The sequence below is a fragment of the Carcharhinus amblyrhynchos genome, chromosome 2 (assembly GCF_965287045.1).
Source record: "Carcharhinus amblyrhynchos chromosome 2, sCarAmb.v2.hapA, whole genome shotgun sequence".
Lineage (NCBI taxonomy): Eukaryota > Metazoa > Chordata > Chondrichthyes > Carcharhiniformes > Carcharhinidae > Carcharhinus > Carcharhinus amblyrhynchos.
The window spans coordinates 100,348,467-100,370,121 of NC_137325.1; the positions used below are offsets into that span (position 1 = coordinate 100,348,467).

At 39.8% G+C, this 21,655-nt stretch overlaps 1 protein-coding gene and 1 non-coding gene across 4 annotated transcripts in view; both read left to right on the plus strand.

The window, feature by feature from the left end:
- Positions 1 to 21,655, plus strand: part of kat2b (K(lysine) acetyltransferase 2B) — a 58,596-nt gene that overhangs the window by 6,957 nt on the left and 29,984 nt on the right. For all 3 annotated transcript variants that reach the window (XM_080209853.1, XM_080209845.1, XM_080209861.1), the window contains exons 2-5: positions 239 to 365; positions 4,580 to 4,725; positions 12,761 to 12,850; positions 16,675 to 16,856. In XM_080209853.1, coding sequence (XP_080065979.1) covers positions 239 to 365; positions 4,580 to 4,725; positions 12,761 to 12,850; positions 16,675 to 16,856 — 545 coding nt within the window. The remainder of the gene's footprint in view (positions 1 to 238; positions 366 to 4,579; positions 4,726 to 12,760; positions 12,851 to 16,674; positions 16,857 to 21,655) is intronic.
- On the plus strand, positions 7,324 to 7,514 carry LOC145362253 (U2 spliceosomal RNA). Its single transcript, XR_013889962.1, has one exon. It is a non-coding gene; the product is annotated as a U2 spliceosomal RNA (small nuclear RNA).

Here is a 21,655-nt window from a genome sequence, read left to right on the forward strand (position 1 = left end):
TGATTGAAGTGAAATTATAGGAAGACATGTACACTTTAGACTATTACGTTGTGTAAAAGGTATTCTGAATTTTTACCCCCATCAGGAAAGACAATTATTTTTGAAGTACTTGCTCATAATTTGTTTTTCAGATCTTTTAATCAATGAATTGTAATAATTATTTAAATATAGAAATGATACAGTATAGAGGATTTGCTGTGTATGACATGTGACTATCATGTGCTCCTAATCCCTTTAGGCTGAAGAATCCTGCAAGTGCAATGGCTGGAAGAATCCAAATCCCCCTCCAACCCCCCCAAGAATAAGCCTCCAGCAGACAGCAGTCACTCTTACAGAACCATGTCGGAGCTGTGGTCATACATTAGGTAAGCAGAGAGTTTTCTCCCATCACTCTCTGGCTAAAGATGAACAATGCAGTCTAATCTCTTAATTTAAAGTTGTTTAGTTCAAATAATGAGCAATTCACTTTATCACTTCTTCAGTTTATCAGTACTAGTAGAAGGTTCTTTGCTACTTGAGCTATTCTTTTTCAGTGGGAAGTCTGTAACGCAAGTGGAATAATTTTATTTTGAAAGCAAAGTTGTGCATTATTATTACTTAATGCACTTAATTACCAGTTACTTAATTACTAATTATTATTACTTAATATGTATTAGTACTTTCTATGCTTGCAACATTCTTAGATTCAGGTTTCCAAGTATTTATTTGAATATCTATATATACATATATTTTTAAAGTTAACTGTTTAACACCAAAGTTGCCATATCTAACTTATCTAATTTACAGCTGTAAGACACAGATTTTTTTCCGTTTGCAATTGTTGTACAAGGCAGAGTGCCAGTTGAAATGTGATGTTTCATAATTCTTTGGACAATAGCAATCATCCTATGATTTCATTTGGCATAATAAGATATAAACTATGAATCAATTATACACACCAATATTCAGTTGGCTGCAAAAGAGGCAACATCAAGGGAACAAAGTACTTTAATCTCGTCAATGGTAGTATTCAGGAAAACCCCAGTTCTGAACAACTGGGGCACCTTCAGAAATGTTTAGCTGAAGATACAAATTGCATACATACCAAGGGCTAGTAAACCCAAATGTGACCTATGACTGCTCATGAGAAAAATCATAGAGTGAATCATAGAAACACAGTATAGAAGGAAACCATTCGGCCCATTGGGCCTGCACTGACAACAATCCCACCCAGTGTCTATACCTCACATATTTACCCTGCTAATTCCCCTGATAATAAGGGATAATTTATCATGGCCAATCAACCTAACCTGCACATCTTTGGACTGTGGGAGGAAACCGGAGCACCTGGAGGAAACCCATGCACACACGGGGAGAATGTGCAAACTCCACGCAGACAGTCACGCAAGGCCAGAATTGAACCCAGGTCCCTAGTGCTGTGAGGCAGCAGTGCTAACCATTGTGCCACTGTGCCGCCCAAAAGGAAGTGGAAAAATCTATTAATAGCCTCAAAAAAAAGTTCACAAAATAAAATGCACATTTTTTGATCCTGAAAATGTAAAATTCATGCACATTACATTTCCACAGTGGCCATCTTTGCTAGGGGGAAAAAAGCAAATTACTGCAGATGCCGGAATCTGAAACCAAAAGAGAAAATGCTGGAAAATCTCAGCAGGTCTGGCAGCATCTGTAAGGAGAGAAAAGAGCTGATGTTTCAAGTCCAGACGATCCTTTGTCAGAGCTAAAAGGCATAAAAAGTGGGAGATGTTTATACTGCAGTGGGAGGGAATGAAAGATGAGTAATAGCTATAGAAACCAGGAGGAAAAGATAACTAATGGCAGTCCATTGAATAAACAGTGTGAATGGCCAAACGGCAGAGAAGCTGTAAGCTGTGACAGATACATTGAAGTGTAGTATGGTCTTCAAGATTTCATCTACTACTATATGTTGGAACTTTTTTTTTCAAAAGTTCTGTGGATGCCGCTGGAAACTGCAGCTTGTGATAAGATTATAAATATGGGTGAAAAATACTAACTGAAATTGGGTGTATATTTGCTGATGGTTTCCTCTTAACTGTGCTCAGCAAATCACTCAGCGTAGCAAAATGTTTGAAAGAAGGACCCCATGCTGGCTTCAGTCACTCAGTTCAATTCCACTTGAACCTCATCATTCTGCCACAGCGGGTTCCATCAGAAAAGGAACACTTGTGTTGCTTTGCTTTGTCTTGCAATAGTTGTTCTAAATTTTTTGAATGCCAGATGACACCCAACATTGAATTCCAGGAACAACAACCAGAAAGAAGGCATGAGTAGTATTAACACTAACAAAGCAATAAAATATGTTTTAATTTATTAATTTGAGGAAAGCCAGACAAACATGTTGGTTAACCTTATCGATGATGCACAAGGTTGGAAAGCGGTTTAATGATAAAATGGTTGGTGAGGAAAGGAAAAAGGAAGAATTGGTGTTATTTTTCAATTGAAATTTCAAATGCCTTTAACTTTTCTATCCAGCCCTGCTTTTATCATATTTCTGTAAACCCTCCACTTGTTAATATTTTATATTTCCTTTATCAGTCAACCTTTTTATATCATTTTGTTTTACAATATCAAAACTCATTTGCTTTTATTTTGCAGTGTTACTTGAATAAGGCAAATCTACATCACTACTCAACTGTCTTTGTACCTGTGGACTTGTTGCCATGTGGGCGTCTTGCCATTGTACTGTCAATCCCACCCAAAAGCTTGAGACCTAGTTTGAAATTGCTGCTTCCTCTAACATTTCGACACTGAAACTTGATTTTTTAAAAAATATTTGTTTTTGCACTCCATGTAGATCTCATACTAAGATAATGCTTTATCTAGAATGGGAGAAGAAAGGTAGATAAAATTGAGTGAAACCTACTTCTTTGAGATCCTTCAGAATCTCAGATACTAATAAGCACGCAATCTTCTTGTCTAACCTTGTTTGCATACTATTTTAAGTACATACTGAGCTCCTTCTACAAAACCAGGCAACAATATTTGAGTGCAAGTCAAATTTAATGCAAAGAACGAATCAGAGTTTTAGAATCGGGATGTGTTAAAATAGATCTCCGCCTAACAGTAACCTTTGCCAATGTGTGGGATTGAGAGATGGCAGGTAAGGACATAGACAGGAAATAAACAGAGGCTGCTATGAATATCTTGATGACTGATTGTGGAGCCCAGATGACTGCTGGAATTAAGTTGATGCAATGTCAGATTCTCGCGACGATTTCCCTCTATCACTCACCAGCACCCATCTCATAAATTAGCACAACAGCATACTTGCAAGAATGTTTATTAAATTTACAGTTCACATTGACTACTGACATATTTGGGCATCTGTAAATTCTGTGCTGCACGATAGCTGTTGGTATCCTTGCAGCAAATGCAAGTTCCTGACCTCCTTTGTTGATCTTTTGTTGAAAAGGCCCACTCCAGTTAGGCTTGCCAAAACCCACAAAAATGATTAGTGGCATTTGGTAGGTGTGGCCAAACAGACAATTCTGGATCCTACTTAGCCTGGAATGCAGTTGTGATTAGGAGGCTTCTGTAGAGTTTTCAAGCATAAAATTTAGACAGCATTTGCATTTTAAGGTGTGCCATTAACAGGTCTGCTGCCCCTGTTCACATTGCAAAGAGGAGAGAAACTAGCTGGCAACCTGGCCCACCAGGCGTCATTTCACATTCCCTCTTTTCCTCCAAACACTTAAAGATTTGCAATGGCAAACACTATTGCCAATAAAGATAGCAAAAATAAATGGAGTAAGTCTGTCAGTAAGTCTGATGAAAGCCTAACTGCCAGCTGGGAACAAAAAAAAGGAAGGCCATGAAAAGATGTTTAAAAAAAATGCCTACGTTGAAAATGAGTAGGCCTTTGAAACGTCCCCCTGCCTGCATACCTATCTGAGACCTTATCTTCCATCAGTTTTCCTTGGTGTGCTGGAAACTTGGCATCCAGAGCTTTCGTAAGTTCTTTTTAGTACAATAGTGAAGGTCCAACCTGCTTCCAGCAGGAAATTCAGATATTTATCACAAGTTTATTGCATATTCAGCTTGTGATAACTAAGTAGGAATCTAGTGATACTCAGTCTTACCAGATTTTTGTTCCTTTTTCATCTTGCTACCAGCTTAAATCAGGACAGCAAGGTGATGGCAAACGCTCTCTATCAGTTTCATGACAAAATTTAATCTGCGTTTTAATTAAGTCACTTTCCATCTCTTCCTTTTTTTCAACTTTTGTTGGTAGAACTGTCTAATATTGCTGAATTTTCAGATTTGTCTGGACCTGCCATTTACATTCGTAAGCCCACTTGATTGAATGTAATGGATTCATTTAGCAGGAAAATTGAGAGCTCCAGTGTGTTTGCAAAATGTTCTTCCAAACTGTGTGGCCAGGAAACAGTCAACCTGTTCACAGATCTGGTTGGTGCACATGTGATTTTTTTTTTAATGGGGTTGTGTGGGATTTGTAAAACCAGTACTATAATTTCTTTGTTTACCCAGAGGGAAGTGAAATCCTGTTAAAGTTGAAATGCAGAACCAAGAACAAACATTGCACTGTTGTGTTTTTCAGCTGATCACGTTTCCCATTTGGAAAATGTATCCGAAGAAGAAATGAATAGGTTACTTGGAATAGTACTAGATGTGGAGTACTTATTTACTTGTGTCCACAGAGAAGAAGATGCGGACACAAAGCAAGTTTATTTTTATCTGTTCAAAGTAAGTATAGACATTCATACTTTTTCATTGCGTCTATTCATTTTAAGTTTTTGACAATTAAGAAGGCACCTAATTCTATGAAATATTTGCTCAAATAGCAGTAATTGATTTTTTAAGTGATTCTGTAGTAACCTACCAATAAATGCAATTCACAGGGCTACTTGGCACCTAGCAACATCCTGAACCAATATTTTTATAAGATTTACTGGGGTTGCCACTTTGGCTGCAATCAGCAACCTGGTTATGAATTGCGTTCAAAATTGCACTGCTTTCCAATTGAATTTCACTCAAATTAATTTGCACATCAAGAATGTAAAACCTTCCATGGGAACCAATGCAATCAAGGAGCATTTCAAAACAAAATGTTTTATTAAAATTTTGCAGGAGAAGATATTGCTTCATATACTGGGCTGGAGGGGATCAGAAGGAATTGGGCCCGCCACTGCTGGATACAAATTTGAGGTGGTTGCAAAGGCAGTTGAGTACCGTGATGGATTATTTAAAACGAAAATTCAGTTCTCTGGTACTTAACCCCAAATATTTTATAAGATATAAATATCTAAATATATACGATAGCATTTGCTGTAGTAAAAAACACTGCCATCCATGAAAGCCCATTCAAAACGTTTTTAAAAAACTTTCAGGTATTTAATCCCTGATGAAAACAAAGAGACTTGTATTCATAATGCTACACCAAAGACAGCTAATCCTTTAATAACTTCTTTGACCCGTCAATCAAACCGTGATCTGAGGACTCCCCTGCTAGGATAATTGTAGAGTATGGAAAGCAGGCATACATTAATAATGATATTAAAAACAAAAAAAAACTATAGATGTTGGAGATCTGAAATAAAAGCAAAGTGTTGGAAAAGATCAGCATGTCTGGCAGCAACTGTGGAGACAGAAACAGTTAACTGAAGCGCCGAAGGAGTCATTTTGAGCTTCAGACATTAACTCTGTTTTTCTTCTACGGATGCTGCCAGAGCTGCTGAGGATTTCCAGCACTTCCTGTTTTATTATTATTAATAATAGCCCTTCGGGTAATGTCAATAGACAGCTATTCTAATTGCTGAACAAACTTTTTTCAACTCTTACTGACAAGCGCAGTCTTTTTTATTTTTTAAAGGGTTGAGAATTTAAATAACTTCACAGCTTGACAGTTCTAGAGACTTTCTCGACCCTTCATAAGTCTTTACATCTCCTCATAAATTCCTAACTTTCATATTGCAGGATAAGACTGTTGCTTAAGTAAAAAAAGGGCCTATTTGAAATCAGCACTTGAGTTCAGATGGCCCTGCTGAGTTGTATTTCCTTCATTCTGTGAATTATGCCTTGCCCCTTTTCTCCTGCTGGTGAAAATGCAATCTGTCAGAAATGGGGGCAGAACTTTAAAATCCAGGTCCCATTCATCATTTTTAAAGATCTATGGAGTTTTCATTGCTCTACGAACATCCAGCCCATTAAGACTGGTAACCTGTTGCAGTTTTATTAATTTTGCAGCTGAAAAAGATTTTGACACAAAAAATAAGTTGTTTCAGAGTCCACCACCAGTGAACAATCCAATTTTAAATAACTTAAAATCATTAAAAGAAACTATACAGGATCATTACTATGTTCGTTGGTGTACAATAGTCAATTCCTGAGCATTTCTACTATATATTTCTAAATGCTTTTAAAAAGCATTCTCATGTCTATCTTAGGACCAACCCATAGGCCCACAGATGAATGTAGTTAGTGAAAAGCCACCATGATGATTAATTCACTCTGGGATTGTGGCCAGTTTTCTGGGTGGGGCTGGTGTTTGGTGCAAATGGTGATGAAAACTGTTGGGCAGCTGTTAACCAGTGAAAAAGATTGCGGAAACATCATTTGCATTGGGTGTAATTTACATTTGAAATTCCTGATCCTTTGCTCTAGTTTGGTCAATTATGGATGACTTATAGGCAGTAAGACAATCTAACAACAACTCTGGGCCCATGTGTTTAGAGTGCATGTGTTGTGTTTTTATAAATGAGTGTATGTCAGTGTATGACTGACCATGAAGTGTCTTTTACACTTGAATACACAGACTTGTGCATGAGTTCTACAGGTTATGTACTCCTGTAAGCACCAATGTCAGTTTACAGTGTTGAAATTTTTATGAATAAAGTATATTTTTGGAAAAAAAAGTTTTGCAAAACTCGGCCTTTTGGCTAAGATCAAGTGTAGTATCGACATGCTGCACTAGGTTGAAGTCATTAGGTTACATTTCAGCTTCATTTGAAGCAATTTTTTAAAGCAGCATCTCGGCCTTTTGGCTAAGATGCAAATTAGATCAAGCTTTGGAGGAGGAGCTACACCTACTCCAATCAGCTTGGATCATGTAGATCAAGCCCAAGACAGGAGGTGAGAGCCCTGTCTTGTCAGCTTGGATCGGGAATGTCCCAACTTGTTGGGACTCTGAATTGGCTTTAATTTGACTTGACTGGATTGGAATAAAGTAAACAAACAAAAAATTTCACCAGTGAAAATCATCATTTTCATTTTCATTGAAAATTATGATTTTCATTGGTGAAATATATACGATTAACAGCTTACAGGAGTTAATTGTATATATTCATCGCTTCTCGGCCTTTTGGCTAAGATCAAGTGTAGTATCAACATTCTGTACTTGGTTGAAGTCACTGAGTTACATTTTAGCTTCATTTGAAGCAATTTTTTAAAGCGGCATCTCGGTGTTTTGGCTCGTATGCAAATTAGATCAAACTTGGAGGCGGAGCTATACTTACTCCAATCAGCTTGGATCATGTAGATCAAGCCCAAGACTGGAGGTGAGAGCCCTGTCTTGTCAGCTTGGACCGGGAATGTCCCAACTTGTTGGGACTCTGAATTGGATTTGATTTGATTGGATTGAATTGGAATAAAGAATAAAAAAAAAATTTCACCAATAAAAATCAGCAGACTATAAGAACATTTGGGTCATTGAACTATAGCAAAACTTTGCTGTGTCCACTTCAGTATCTCTGTACACGTACGTATCTGCACCAGAGATATATTGATGGTGATCAAAAGTGGGCGTCTTCACTTGGGGTAGAAGGTGTTTTTATTTAATTTATCTGTATGTGTTTGTTGACAGAAGCAAGCAGTTCAGTTTGGAAACTGATAGAGCCAGTGGCAAATATGGTCTAGTGTAGGCTGCAATTTACTGAGTGTGGAGAATTAAAGGATATGAATGCTATCATGTGTTTAAGCAGGAGAAAATACTGACTTTATCATTCACCGCATAAGCTCAATTTGGAACTCACCATGGGAAAGAAGCTGGAAGATTTGCCAACCTTAAAGTTAGAGGAAGAAATCTACAGTGTCCCTCACAGAACCTTGTAGCACAGTGCAGGCAGTTGAATAGTTAGCGTGGAAAGAGATATTCTGAAGTGTTGCAGTAATTTATGTATGTGTGAAGCAAGAGTAAGGAGCTGAAAAGTCTATAGTAAAGAAAAGATTGGGGGATAGCCTTGCCTAAAACTAATGGAAGGATCAGCAAAAACTTGTACATTGGAGAAAACTAGAATACTGAGGAGAATTAATGTAAATCCTGGAGAACTGTGGCATGCCTTTGGATTCATGCAAGGAAAAGTGAATGAGCCTTCAAAATTTCATAAGATATTAGGAACTTTTGGGAGGAAGTGAAAAGTAGAACAGAGTTCCCAGCGTAAGTATTATAAACTATAATGTTGAGTTAATCATGCATGCTTTGTTTAATGTTTATATACAATGTTTTGTTTTAAAAGAAAGTGAAATCTCGGGGTATAGTTCTGTCAATTAATTAGTGGGTGTTCGGATTTCTCTTTTAAACATTAATGATCTCTGACAGGATTATCAAAAAAGGTTGCCATTAAAATTGCAATCCACTCCTCCCAGTGTTAGTTGACACAGTGGGCTGAATAATACAGAGAGGTTGGGTGGCTGGCTTGTCATTCCCACCCCCATGTGGAGCCGAATCGTTCGAAGCCACCCCCCCCCTCCATACTTATAATGTGCTGCCAGCTGGATCAAGAAACACCAAGTGAGACTTTCACCCTTCGTTGGGAGGAGGTCTTGCCCGCTGGAGGTACCAGCCAATCCAACTGGCCGGCAGCTCCATCTGTTCCGGTAGCTCCAAAGGCATTTTCGTGCAGGACTGCAGGAAGAAGACAAAAGAAGGTCCAATGGACCCCGGCAACAAATAGGTCCAGGCTTAGGACAGGGAAGGTTTTGAGGCTGCAGGTGGCTTGAAAGAAGGGTGTAGTTTCATTTTGGTGTGCCTCCTCCCACAGATCTGCAAAGGACAGACCCTGATGGTCGAAACCCCCTCTTCCTCTCCTCCCTTTGGTGTAGATAAAAACATTGTGCTGCCTTTGTCTGCCTAACTGTTGATGCCAAACATTATATTGCCAACAAGCCTAATTAACCCTTGATAACCTGTCTCAATATTGGCTGCCAATTCCAATGCCCACCCATCCCCTGTATCAACGGATTGAGTTCAGGGTGGGTGGGGAGATAGGGTCAGCACCTGACCCATTTTTGTGTGCCCATCGCCAGAAATACACTAGCGGATGTATATATGATACAGCCAATTGTTGTATCTGTCTCCTAGATCAATTGCTGTAGGTGTTATTGCAGTTATTTTAAGTTTTAAATTATTTACATTCTTTACTGCTGCCTCAAACCAATCCTTATCTATAATTGCTTTATTTGACCTTTTTTTAGCTGCCACCGCTGTTGAGGTCTAATGGGGAACTGGCTGCTAACTGATCGAGATGAAGGGAATGGATGTTGCACAAGAGAAAAAACGTGAAATAATGCAGAGTTCCAGAGGGTTGGGGAGCTAGAGAGGGAAGGCTACCAAGATGGAGAGGGCAGGACTATAAAGAAGAAAAATTGAAATTTTGAGATGTTAGGGTTTGTGAACATAGAAATGATGAATGAATAGGACTTGAAGTGAGGACAGCTTTGAATAACCTGACGTTTATGGAAAGTGGAAAAAAACGAGGATGGTTTGAAAAATGTTGGAATAGTTGAGTCTGGAGGTGAAAATGGATGGGCATTTCAGCTGCGCATGAACTAATTCACAGGTAGAGATCGGAGAGTAGCCCCAGCCCCTGGTTTTGCCAACTGATCATTAATTGTTTTTCAACGCTGAACTGGCAGTCATGTTTTGAAAGCACTCAGTGCACTTAATGTTATAAACACAATGAGTGCTTTCAGAAATAAAGTGATGATTTTGCTCCTTTGTGTTGGGAAACTGTCCAAGACAAGCAGCAGACCTGGGGGAACAATGGGTATCAACAGAGAAAGAAAGAGAGAGGAGAAAATGAATGGTGAGAAGAGCAACAGGAAGGAAAACCTATGTGGGATTTATACTTTCGTGTGTTTCGGTTTTTTTTGCTTGTACAACATAATCAATGGATTTCCAAAGAAGTATTTTACTTAGATCAGATTGGTCCCTAATTGGTATCTGTTGCTGACAATCATTTTTTGCGATATAACTTTTAATGACCACATACTTTTAGTTTATGGTGTTCCAAAATTCACAAATGCTGATTTTTATTTTGCTGCCTGCTTGCTGATTAGCAAGCGCCCTACTGAAATATGGTGGCAATGACAAGGAGAGAAGTAGAGAGTTGTGATAAAGGACGGTTTGAAAGAGGGAAGAGGTGAAGTTTTCAAATCAGAAACAAACCATATTTCAGTAGGGAGCTTGCTAATCAGCAAGCAGGCAGCAAAATAAAAATCAGCATTTGTGAATTTTGGAACACCATAAACTAAAAGTATGTGGTCATTAAAAGTCATATCGCAAAAAATTATTGTCAGCAAGAGCTACCAGTTAGGGGCCAATGTGATCTAAATAAAATACTTCTTTGGAAATCCATTGATTATGTTGTACAAGCAAAAAAAACCGAACACACGAAAGTATAAATCCCACAATGCCAACATCCTCATAAATTATCTTTTTGTGTCTGTATTGACAATCTTCCTTGGAGACTTCTTTGATTCTGTGCAGCTTGTACCTATTTTTAAGACTGTGATGACTTGCAATTGCTATTCCTGGGCCTCATAGCCCAGTTTTTGTTTTCAGCTGTGATCTCTGGTTCGTATATCGTATGTTACTATATTGTCTGTACTGTATTTAGTTACTGATCCTTTTTAATCAGTTATTTCAAAAATGATTTTGATTTCAGAGTAGATATCTTGGAAGTAGCTGTGACTCTCCTGTATGGCAGTATTTGTTGCCCACATTTAATGTTCTACAGATGAGCCTCTTTAAAATACTTCCCTGAAAAGTTTTATTCATTTTTGAACATCTTTTATCTGTGCTGGCACCCTTAATTACTCTTGATCTTTTCCCCTGCTGAGCTGGACCGTGTACTCATGACTGTTCCACACTGTTTGTACACACATTTGTCCACTGGGGACATAGAAAGAAAGACATAGAAACCTACGGTGCAGAAAGAGACCATTCAGCCCATCAAGTCTGCACAAGCCCTATCCCCATAACCCCACATATTTACCCCACTAATCCCCTAAGCTACGCATCCCAGGACACTAAAGGACAATTTAGCATGGCCAATGCATCTAACCTGCACATCTTTGGACTGCGGGAGGAAACCTACAGCACCCAGAGGAGACTCTCAGAATACGGGCAGACTCTGCACTGACAGTGACCCAAGCCAGGAATCGAACCTGGGTTTGATTGTGAGGCAGCAGTGCTAACCGCTGTGCCACCATGCTGCCCGGTTCAGCTTTTCCTTTCCCGGTTGATAAGTGAAACTGTACCAAAATTAAAATATTTCTCTACGTCGCCTGTGAGATAATGCAGGTTGAGCAAACCAAGCGGAGATGGTTAGAGTTGAAGTAATTGTGGAGTGGGAATGTGGAAATTGAAGAAGTGGGGATAAGCACGCTTGGGAGGAATCATAGAATCCCTACAGCCTGCAGCCTACACCAGCTCTTCGACATGCTGTGCTATCCAGGCCCTATTCCCATTACCCCACATATTTATCCCACTAATGCCCCTAACTTACATATTTTGGGGCACTAAGGAGCAATTTAGCATGGCCAATCCATCCAATCTGCACATCTTTGGAGAGTGAGAGGAAACTGGAGCGCCCAGAGGAAACCTACGCAGACACAGGGAGAACGAGAAGCTCCACTCAGATGATCACCCAAGGCCAGAATTGAACCCAGATGCCTGACACTGTGAGGTAGCAGTGCTAACTGCTGTGTCACCGTGCCACAGACACTGGTGAAAAATGAATGGGTTAAGGAGGTGGAACAGATAATGTTTTTCAACCAGTTTCAGTTATAAATAAGCTTGTACAGCTTATTCAATGTACTCAATTCCATTTCTTTTTCAAAATCTGACTAAAAATAATGAAGTTTGAATTAACTCAGCAGTGCATTGCAGGTCTTATAAAGGATCAAAAATGAAGTTTCACACTTCTCTAACATGATAATTAAATGTAGCATGAAATAATAGTCTAGTTCCTATAGGACTGCACGTTCCCCTGACATAATCTGAGCAGGCTTACAGAAGATGGGCTATATTTAAAAAGTATATATAAATTCTATTTCAATACCTGCAAACAGTTTTAGCATTACCATCCTTTTTATTGACGTATGTTGACAATTTCACCTCGGACTTAATTGTGCTGCGTAGCCTGAGATAAAACCTTTTTTGATCGTGAGGTTCAGTATCATTACCCCCAGTGCATTTAGCAGCTAAGTAATTAGATATATCTAGAACTGACTGGTTTTAATAAATTAATTCAGTGGCATTTACTATTATATAAGGCTCTGTTGAATATTCTTTACATCATGTTAAAATCAGCAGTGGCTCCCAATTTATTTGCTTCCCATTCTTGCTGTAACTTGACGTTTGATTATATTTCTCTAGAACATTTGTCATTATCTCGTATGTTAAATGCACCCTCTAAGTTTGAAGGCTATCTTCTTTCCATTTAATGTTTTCTTTTCCCTCCCTTGTGGACTCATGATGTGTTTTCGATTCCATTTACAGCTTTTGAGAAAATGTATTTTACAAATGGGTAACCCAGTGGTGGAAGGACCATTAGGAAGTCCACCTTTTGAGAAACCCAGCATTGAACAGGTAAAGTGAGAGAAGTTTACGCACTGCAGTCTTTGGGTGGAGCTTTTAGACATGAGCATTGTGAAAACAGTTTGGTCCTAAAACAACAGTAGGCCAAAAAACAAAACTGCTGTTGGCTGAGAATTATCTTGCTGAGACTTAGTACAGGAAGATGTAACCGGGAGTGCAGAATTGGGCCATTTCCCAGTTCAGCCAATCTAATATGGGAGAAAATAGCCTGGAAAGTCAGATTTTTGTTCCAAGGCGTTGGGCTTCCCTGGGAATTGGGCCGGCGACTCTAGAATAAGTGCAAAGGATGTCGGTCATGAAGTCAGACTGGCTGGAAGGTCAACTTGCACTCCCACCCATACCCAATGGCTTCTCAGACCCTCCATGCCAACCTTTAGACATCCACCCAATCTCATGGCTGTTCACACCCTCTTTGTCAATCTATGCCCCTTTGTCTACCTCCGTGGCATCTTATACCCTCCTTCCCAGTCTATCCCTCTCTGCTCAACCCCCCATGGCATCTCAAACCTGCTAATGCAATTCGTGTATCCCCACCCACTACTTTTTTCCCTTACACCTACCATCTAGTTCACCCAGAACCACCATGAGCAGATCTCAGGACGTGTGCTGAGGTTAATTTTTTAGAAAATACTTCCATTCGTAAAAACACATTTACTATATTTAACTTCCTTCAATTTCTTTATAATAAACATTTCATTCAGCTGCATAAAAACTTAGAAAAATAAGCATTTTAATTCGTGGTTCCACTTTCAAGAGTTCATAACCATTTGGAGCTGTCAATTAAAATGTGAAATGATGGATGCCAACCATGGTGATTGTTGGCTGTGTAATCAGTCATACAACTAATTCAGAAATTGCAACCCTCAGACTTACGTCAACAGACATGAAATAGCAAACTATCTTTTTTTTAAACATTCCAGACAGTTATTTCAAAGGGTTAAAAGGCAGGAGTGTTAAATGACTTGACAGCTCCCTTTAACAGTATACCTTGACTCTTTTGACAGTTGTTTTAACAATGCCAATAAGCTTCACAGTTCCATTGAGTTTAGCACTTTGTATGCACATTCATACCCAATTTTAGTAATCCGGCAGAGCACCCAACCTCCAGTCGCAGGGCACCTTACCTCCCCAATAGAGTACCTGACCGGTCCTGGCTTTCCAACAAGCTAGGGGAGAAAAAAACCAGAGGGCATGGGTTAAGGGTGAAAGGAGAAAAGTTTAAAGGGACTATTACGGGCGGGGGGGGGGGGGGGGGCTTCTTCATGCAGAGAGTGGTGTGAGTGTGGAATGAGCTGCCGGATAAAGTGGTAAATGTGGGGGTGTCACTTTCAACATTTAAGAAAAACTTGGATGTGTACATGGATGAGAGGGGTGTGGAGGGATATAGTCCAAGTGCAGGTCAGTGGGACTAGGCAAAAAATGGTTCGGCACAGACAAGAAGGGCCAAAAGGCCTGTTTCTGAGCTGTAATTTTCTATGGTTCTATGGTTAAGTCCGGAAAGGTCAGATGTGTTCCTACCAGGTCTAATTTGCACACATTAGGTTTCAGACACCTCTCACACCAAAGTCACCCTTGTGTGAAAGCAGAGGCTGATTTCTATGGGCATTTGTTTCTGCAAAATATGCATGTGTGAACTCCAAATTGGGTCCATTCCTGTCCCTGTGTAAATGGTAAGTGCGGTGATTGGGAATGGGACTTGCAGATTTGGGCTTCTTCCACCATATTCTCAGTGATGGAGAGGCTTTTTGTCATTGCGGAAATCCAGGCCAACGATTCATTTGTCTCTGGGGCCAGAAGGACATATAGGGAAGGGAATGATAATTGACAGATAGCAAGTCAGAGTTGAATACTGGCAATGGACTGCAAAAATGCTCTTTTATTTGCCCAGGAGTAGGATGTTCATCCTTTTGAATATATTCCAGTATTTACTTTCACAAGGGATAATTTCTATTTGCTATCTTTCGCTCCATACCTTTGCCAAACATAAGAAATAGGAAATAGGAGCAGGAGTAGGCCATCTAGCCCTTCGAGCCTGCCCCGCCATTCAATAAGATCATGGCTGATCTGTCGTGGCTCAGTTCCACTTTCCCGCCCTCTCCCCATAACCCTTAATCCGCTCTCTTATCAAGAACCCATCAACCCGCTTCTTAAAAATATTTAGCGAGGCAGCCTCCACCACTTCAACGGGCAGAGAATTCCAGAGATTCATCACCCTTTGAGTGAAGAAGTTCCTCCTCAACTCCGTTCTAAACCGCCTCCCCTTTATCTTGAGGCTGTGCCCCCTAGTCCTACTGTCTTTTTTGAGCGGGAAGAGTCTCTCCACCTCTATCCTATCCATCCCATTCATCATCTTATACGTCTCAATGAGATCTCCCCTCATTCTTCTAAACTCTAACGAGTACAAAATCCACCAATTCCCATCTTGAAAACGTTAGTTAATCTAGCATCCAGAGACTTTTGAGGAGACTGTTTCAGTATCCACCTCCAATATGCTTCGTTGCGGGGGGTAGGGTCTCATGTTTCTCATGGTGGGAGGCAGTGTGCCATGTCTGACTGTGCCCCATCCCACTAGGAAATCTGCGGCGTCGAGTGCTCACCGTCAGCGGGACCTGAATATCCCATGGCATGGGCAGCTGGAGAATTCTGGCCCTTATTTCCATCCAAAAGGGCGTAGCTGCAATTTTTAAATGATGTCCCTTTTTCGAGATTGCCCGACCAGAGGAAATAATTTCGCTGTGAAATCCTTTTTTTCATATTAAAGTCCTTCTAAACGCAAGAGTTTATTCAACTTGTTCTTATAATTCAACATTTTAAGCTCTGATGCACAGGCCTCTCTTATCCACCACACTAGTGACTGTCTCAAAAAATTAATCAGACTTGACTTACCATTCACAAGATCATGTTGATGTTCTTTGTTCAGTTCATGTTTGTTTGAGGTTCTTAGTCACTGTGATTACATTTGGGAATGAAGGATTACTTTTGTAGAGCTGTTCCTCGGGAGATTAAAAAGGTGGAGAAGAATTCATAATAGGGTAGAATATAAAACACAAGTGGCCCTCAAATGCACACAGCATCTACTCGTTTTATAATTGTGAGGCAATGGTATTTATCTCAGAAGGAACAACTGCCTGAGCAGAATTACTCGTCCTTAAAACATGATAAGTTTCTTTTTAAATTAAATCATTCTGCATTTTCTCTCATCTTCCTGTTCCTTTTACCAGGGAATGACACATGAGGTGGAAATTTGAATTTAAAAATTCACATGGGAAATAATTGTTAATAATGTGGTCATAGTGACAGGTGAAAATTCTGGAGTTTCTTGGTGATCAGGGATTATTTATTGCAGAACCTTCCCTCGAGGCTTGTAATTATTCTGCGGGATGTTAGCATATAAGCACTAGAGTGTTGGTCTGAAACATTTCCTCTGCTATTTTAGCCGAGGCATTAACCCATTTATTTTAAGCTGGTTAATACCTAGGCTAAAGCAATGGAGAGATGATTTTCAGATGAATATGTTAACATTTGAATGCCCATGTTCCAAAAGATCAAATGGATGATTAGTTTTGACATGTTTGGGGAAAGACTGGGCTTTCCACATTGCTTGCATTCTTCTTTCTGAATATAAAGTAGTAAAGCTTTCCCAAATTGTCCTTTTCTTCGATCAGTGCCAGCATGCCAAGTTTATGCCATTCTTCAATGTCAATTGAGAAGTAGAAGCAAACACTGTACCTTTAACTGACATGTTGTTGCATGCTCCATGGAGTTGTATGAGTTTTTTTTAACATTCTATTTACATTTGCTCTTTTTTTATTTAGGGAGTCACTAACTTTGTACAGTACAAGTTTAGTCACCTTCCATCAAAGGAAAGGCAAACTATTTGTGAACTGTCCAAGATGTTTTTGAATCGAATCAACTACTGGCAGCTGGAAACTCCCTCACAACGGAGGCTACGGTCACCAAATGATGATGGTGCTGGATACAAGGTTAATTATACAAGGTATTAGATAGACCAAAATGTGAGGCCCTGAAATGGTGCGAGACTTTGATGTAGAGCATGCTTCAACTTTAAAAGCTCATTTTTATTTTTGTTGCAATTTTTCTTTGGTTACAACACAATGACGTACATTTGCAGAGTGGTGTACATTATCTTTGACATGGAATGCCTGAGTAGGATTTGCTGAGTAAAATATGTTGGCGATGAACCAAGGATTAGCTGAAGTCAGATTAAGCAAGGATATGACAAGCTGAATATATCTCCTTACAAATCTCACTTTAACTCAGTTAACAGAAACTGGGATTTCCATGATTTGATGGTGTGTAGGAAGTGAAACTATTTGAACTGAGTGCAGTGGCGTTAACATTTATTGCTGTGGCTGCTTGGTGATACCACAGCTTTTCAATAAGGGGAGGCTGGGGCATGGCTTGCACCAAGTTCAGTATGAACAGATAACTATGGGATTGAGGAACAGAGACACCAAACTTTAAAATGGAATGAAAATTTTCCATGGTTCCTTGTTCGATTATTTATAGCAGATAATTGACTGAATTACAATATGACAGACTAAATGACCATGCAGGATTAGCATTCCCCCATTATAAAACTAGTATTGAGCAGGAACATCAGGGATGCTTTCTTTTTAACATGCTCATCCTTATTTGAAAGTGAAAGCAGATTGCAAGGATGGCAACTCCGAGATCACCAAAATCTTTAGCCTGGCTAACAATACTTAAACATGAGCAATGGACTAAAGCAGAGTGCAGGTCCATGTGTGCTGCACTGCTTTCTTTTTCAGGGGAATGAGCTTTGGAGCATCCTTCAGGTCCAAGCGTCCTTGTAGTTACCATTTGTAATAGCCACATCTCTACTTTAGTTGTTGTAGCAGTGCAGCAGAATGAAGAATCTCATTCTAATTGTGTATTCTCCTAGGGCCAGCCCAATACAAGACCAACATTTACAAAGGATAAATCATTAATCCAGAGCTGGGAAATTCAGTGGAGTTGGTGGATGACCCATTTATTGTTCCTATTGAGGGTGCATGTAAAATGCCAAATCCATTTATAGCAAGAAAATAAAATCATAGATGATAGATAGTATTTTGTCCACCATAGCTCAGTACTCTATAGCATCATGGTAAGCTTAATATTTTATCTTTACTGCTTTGCCTTCCAGGTTATTCAATATGACTTTTCTAAATTTGCTTCTCAGTGGTGTCCTCCTTCTACTATTGTGCATTTGAAATGAGGAATAGATGAGGATGTTGTCTTAGAATAAAGAAATCCTACAGTGCAGAAGGTGGCCGTTAGGCCCATTGAGTCTGCAGCGACCACAATCCTACCCAGGCCCTACTCCCATATTCACCTGCTAACCCTCTAACCTAAACACCTCACGACTCTGAGGGGCGATTTTTAGCATGGCCAATCAACCTAAGCCGCACATCTTTGGACTGTAGGAGGAAACTGGAGCACCTGGAGAAAACCCACGCCAACATGAGGAGAATGTGCAAACTCCACACAGGCAGTGACCCAAGCCAGGAATCGAACCGAGGTCCCTGGAGCTGTGAAGCAGCAGCGCTATCCACTGTGCTACTGTGCCTTAAAGTAATTTGGGCTTTTGACCAAGGTGATATTCATCTGAGGGTCCTTAAAAATATTAAGCAATGTGAGACCTGCTGCCATCTTTCATAGGTCATTGGAGTCAGGGGCTGTTCCCTCAGACTAGAAGCATAACACTGTAGTTCCAATTTATGAAAAGGGTGATAACGCAGATCTGGATAAATATTGGCTCATGACTTCACGTTGGTAATAGTTGAGATGCTCAGAGGTATAATTATGAGATGCTGTGTAGGCCACGTAGATAGAAAAAGCCACACTTGGGAAATGAAAAACCGCTTTCAGAAAAATAGTTTGCATCTTAAGTCTGAATGTATTTTTTTGAAGCCACCATGGATTGGTGGTAACTCAGGAGATATTGGATGTCATTTTCCTAAAATTGTGCTGAATGTTGAATCTGGTATTAAAAACTGTGTGAAATTCGCCGGCCTCTCAGACACCTATTCTCATATTATTTTACAGCACTGTGTAATTTTAAAGTGCTGGCGAGGGTCACATTATCTACTGATGCTTGACCCTGAACCACCTCTTTGGCTGTTTGTCAGAGGTAGTTTGTCATTGCATTCCAAACTCAGGGGTAGGGCAAAGAGGTAGGGCCCAAGTCTATCTCTGCCAGAATGGGAATTGAACCCATGCTGTTGCCATTATTCTGAACCACACACCAGCTATTCTGTTGGCTGAGCTAATCAGATGCCTTTTATGTTCACATGATCCAATTATTTCAGATGGATAGATTAGGGAGAACGAAGAATCATGCTAAAAATTTACATGAGATTCTGACAGCATGTTAGACATTTTGCAGAAACCAGCGAGCTTGTGAACCAGGTTGCTGACTCAAACACAGAATTCACTATATTACTTCAGGAGGAATCTAAACCTGTTGCTCTGTGGGGCAATGATCATTGTATGGAAGTAGATGGCCTGGATTAGTTTTAATCACCTTGGATAATTCAAGATGAATTTTCCAGATTTTTGGCTGTCATTGACTAGAGATTTTAGTTTTTGGAGAAAAATCTGCTCAAAGATTTACACGGCTCTAGGTGGGTAGGGATGTATAGGGCATCAAAGCTATATGGGTTAGATAGAAAGTAGATTTTTTTGCATAAGTTAGATTAATCTTACATCTCTGCACATCCTCACAGCTCACCCTTCCACCCAACTTTGTATCATCTGGAAATCTGAAGATAATATATTTAGTTCCCTCTTCCAAGTCATTAGTATATAATGTGAACAGTTGGAGTCCTAGCACAGATCCCTATGGTACGCCACTAGTCACTGCCTGCTACTCGTAAGAAGACTCATTTACGCCAACTACTTGTTTCCTGTTTACTAACCAGCTTTCTTTCCATCTCAGGGCAGCACCCACAATCCCATGCACTTTAACTGTTGTGATAGGCCCACCCCGCCTGCCACAGGAATCAGAGTGGGCAAGGGGCAGACAATGGGAAGGTCCATTGACCTTGAGCGGGACTTTGAGGTCTCTGGTTGAGCGAGATTGTAAAATCCCATCCATTAAATTCATTATGCAGTAACCTTATAGGTCAAGAAGGGGTGATTAATGCCATAATGGCTGCAGCTGTACTATTATTTGAATGAACTATTGCAGAGGGATTTGTGGTGTTATTTCTACATTGGGTTCTTCCTCATTATAAAGCCATTCATGTGCACTCCCCATAACAGATAATTTTGTCTGTAAGTATAAGGATGATCTTCCCTCAGGCTGTCAACTTTGCATTTGTCTTCTATGTCATGCATCTTCTACACATCTCTTTAAATGTAGCTGCCACATATGGTATCATGCTTGCTTTCTCCATTCTCTCTCTGCACAAAGAGCTCTTTTGCTGTTTTATTACCATCGTTAGAAGAATACAGAGTGTGTAATTTATTAATTGAAATTATTTCATTTACTCAGGATTCATTACAGAAATTGCTCACCTAAAAAAAGCTCCAATACTTTTACTGATCACTAAGCACAATTTCAACCTCTTATTCTATTGTGTTCAATTTTGCGTAATCTTGAAGAAAACATGTGCTTACAATGAGAAGCATACAAAGATAATTATGTTTATTCAAATTGTGCTGGACTGAGCTAAGGAAAGGATTAGAAAAGCTTTTTCTTTGTGGCTTATCAAAAAGGACAGTTAAGGGGTGACCTCATCATAGAACCCCTACAGTGCAGAAGGAGGCCATTCAGCTCATCAAGTCTTCACTGACTCTGAGAGAGAGTCTCTTATGCAAGCCCTTTCTCCCACCCTATCATTGTAACCTTAAGTATTTCCCATGGCTAATTCATCTAATTTGCACATTTTTGACACTAAAGGGGCAAATTAGCATGGCCAAACCACCTAATCTTCACATTTTTGGATTGTGGGAGGAAACCAGACTAACCAAAGGAAGTACCTTGCAGATTTGGGGAGAACGTGCAAACTCAACACAGTCACTCAAGGCCAGAATTAAACTCAGGTTGCTGGCATTGTGAGGCAGCAAGGCCTCACACTTTGCCACCACGCCACCCAGACTGATTCTACATCTAGATTTTCTGAATCAGTACCCACTCTCACTATTGCACTGATTTCATCTTTAACTAACAATGCCACTCCACCTCCTTTTCCTTTTTCCCTTCCTTTCTAAATATTGAGTTCCCTTGGATATTCAGTTTGCAGCCATGGTCATCCTGTAGCTATGTCTCCATAATCGCAGTCGTGATACCCTTCTATCTCAATTACACTGTTAATTTGTTATCTTATTGCAAATGCTCCATGCCTTCAGATACAATGCCTTTAGATTTGTTGTTTTAACATTTTTATACATAGTTTTTAATAGCAGGGCCCTATTTGCTGCCATTTCTTGTTTTCTCTGCTTTCTACTTTGGCATTCTTACTTTCTGTTTTTCATTTCTAATTTTGATTCCCTCTCTTGTGCCTCCTAACTCAGGTTCCTCTCTCCCTGCCTATCAATTTTAAAACCTCCCCAACATATGAGCAAAATGCCCTGTGAGGATATTGGTCCTCATTCTGCTGGGGTGCAACCCTCCCAGCCTATACAGGTCCCAGCTTCTTCTTACTGTCTATAGTGCCAGTTCTTTTTTTCTCCAAGGCAATGTGTAAGCTCTCAAAAATGGAAGAGGTTACTCACTTTATATTCTGGACTGTGGGTCAGTGGCCTGAATATCCATGGGGGAAGTCC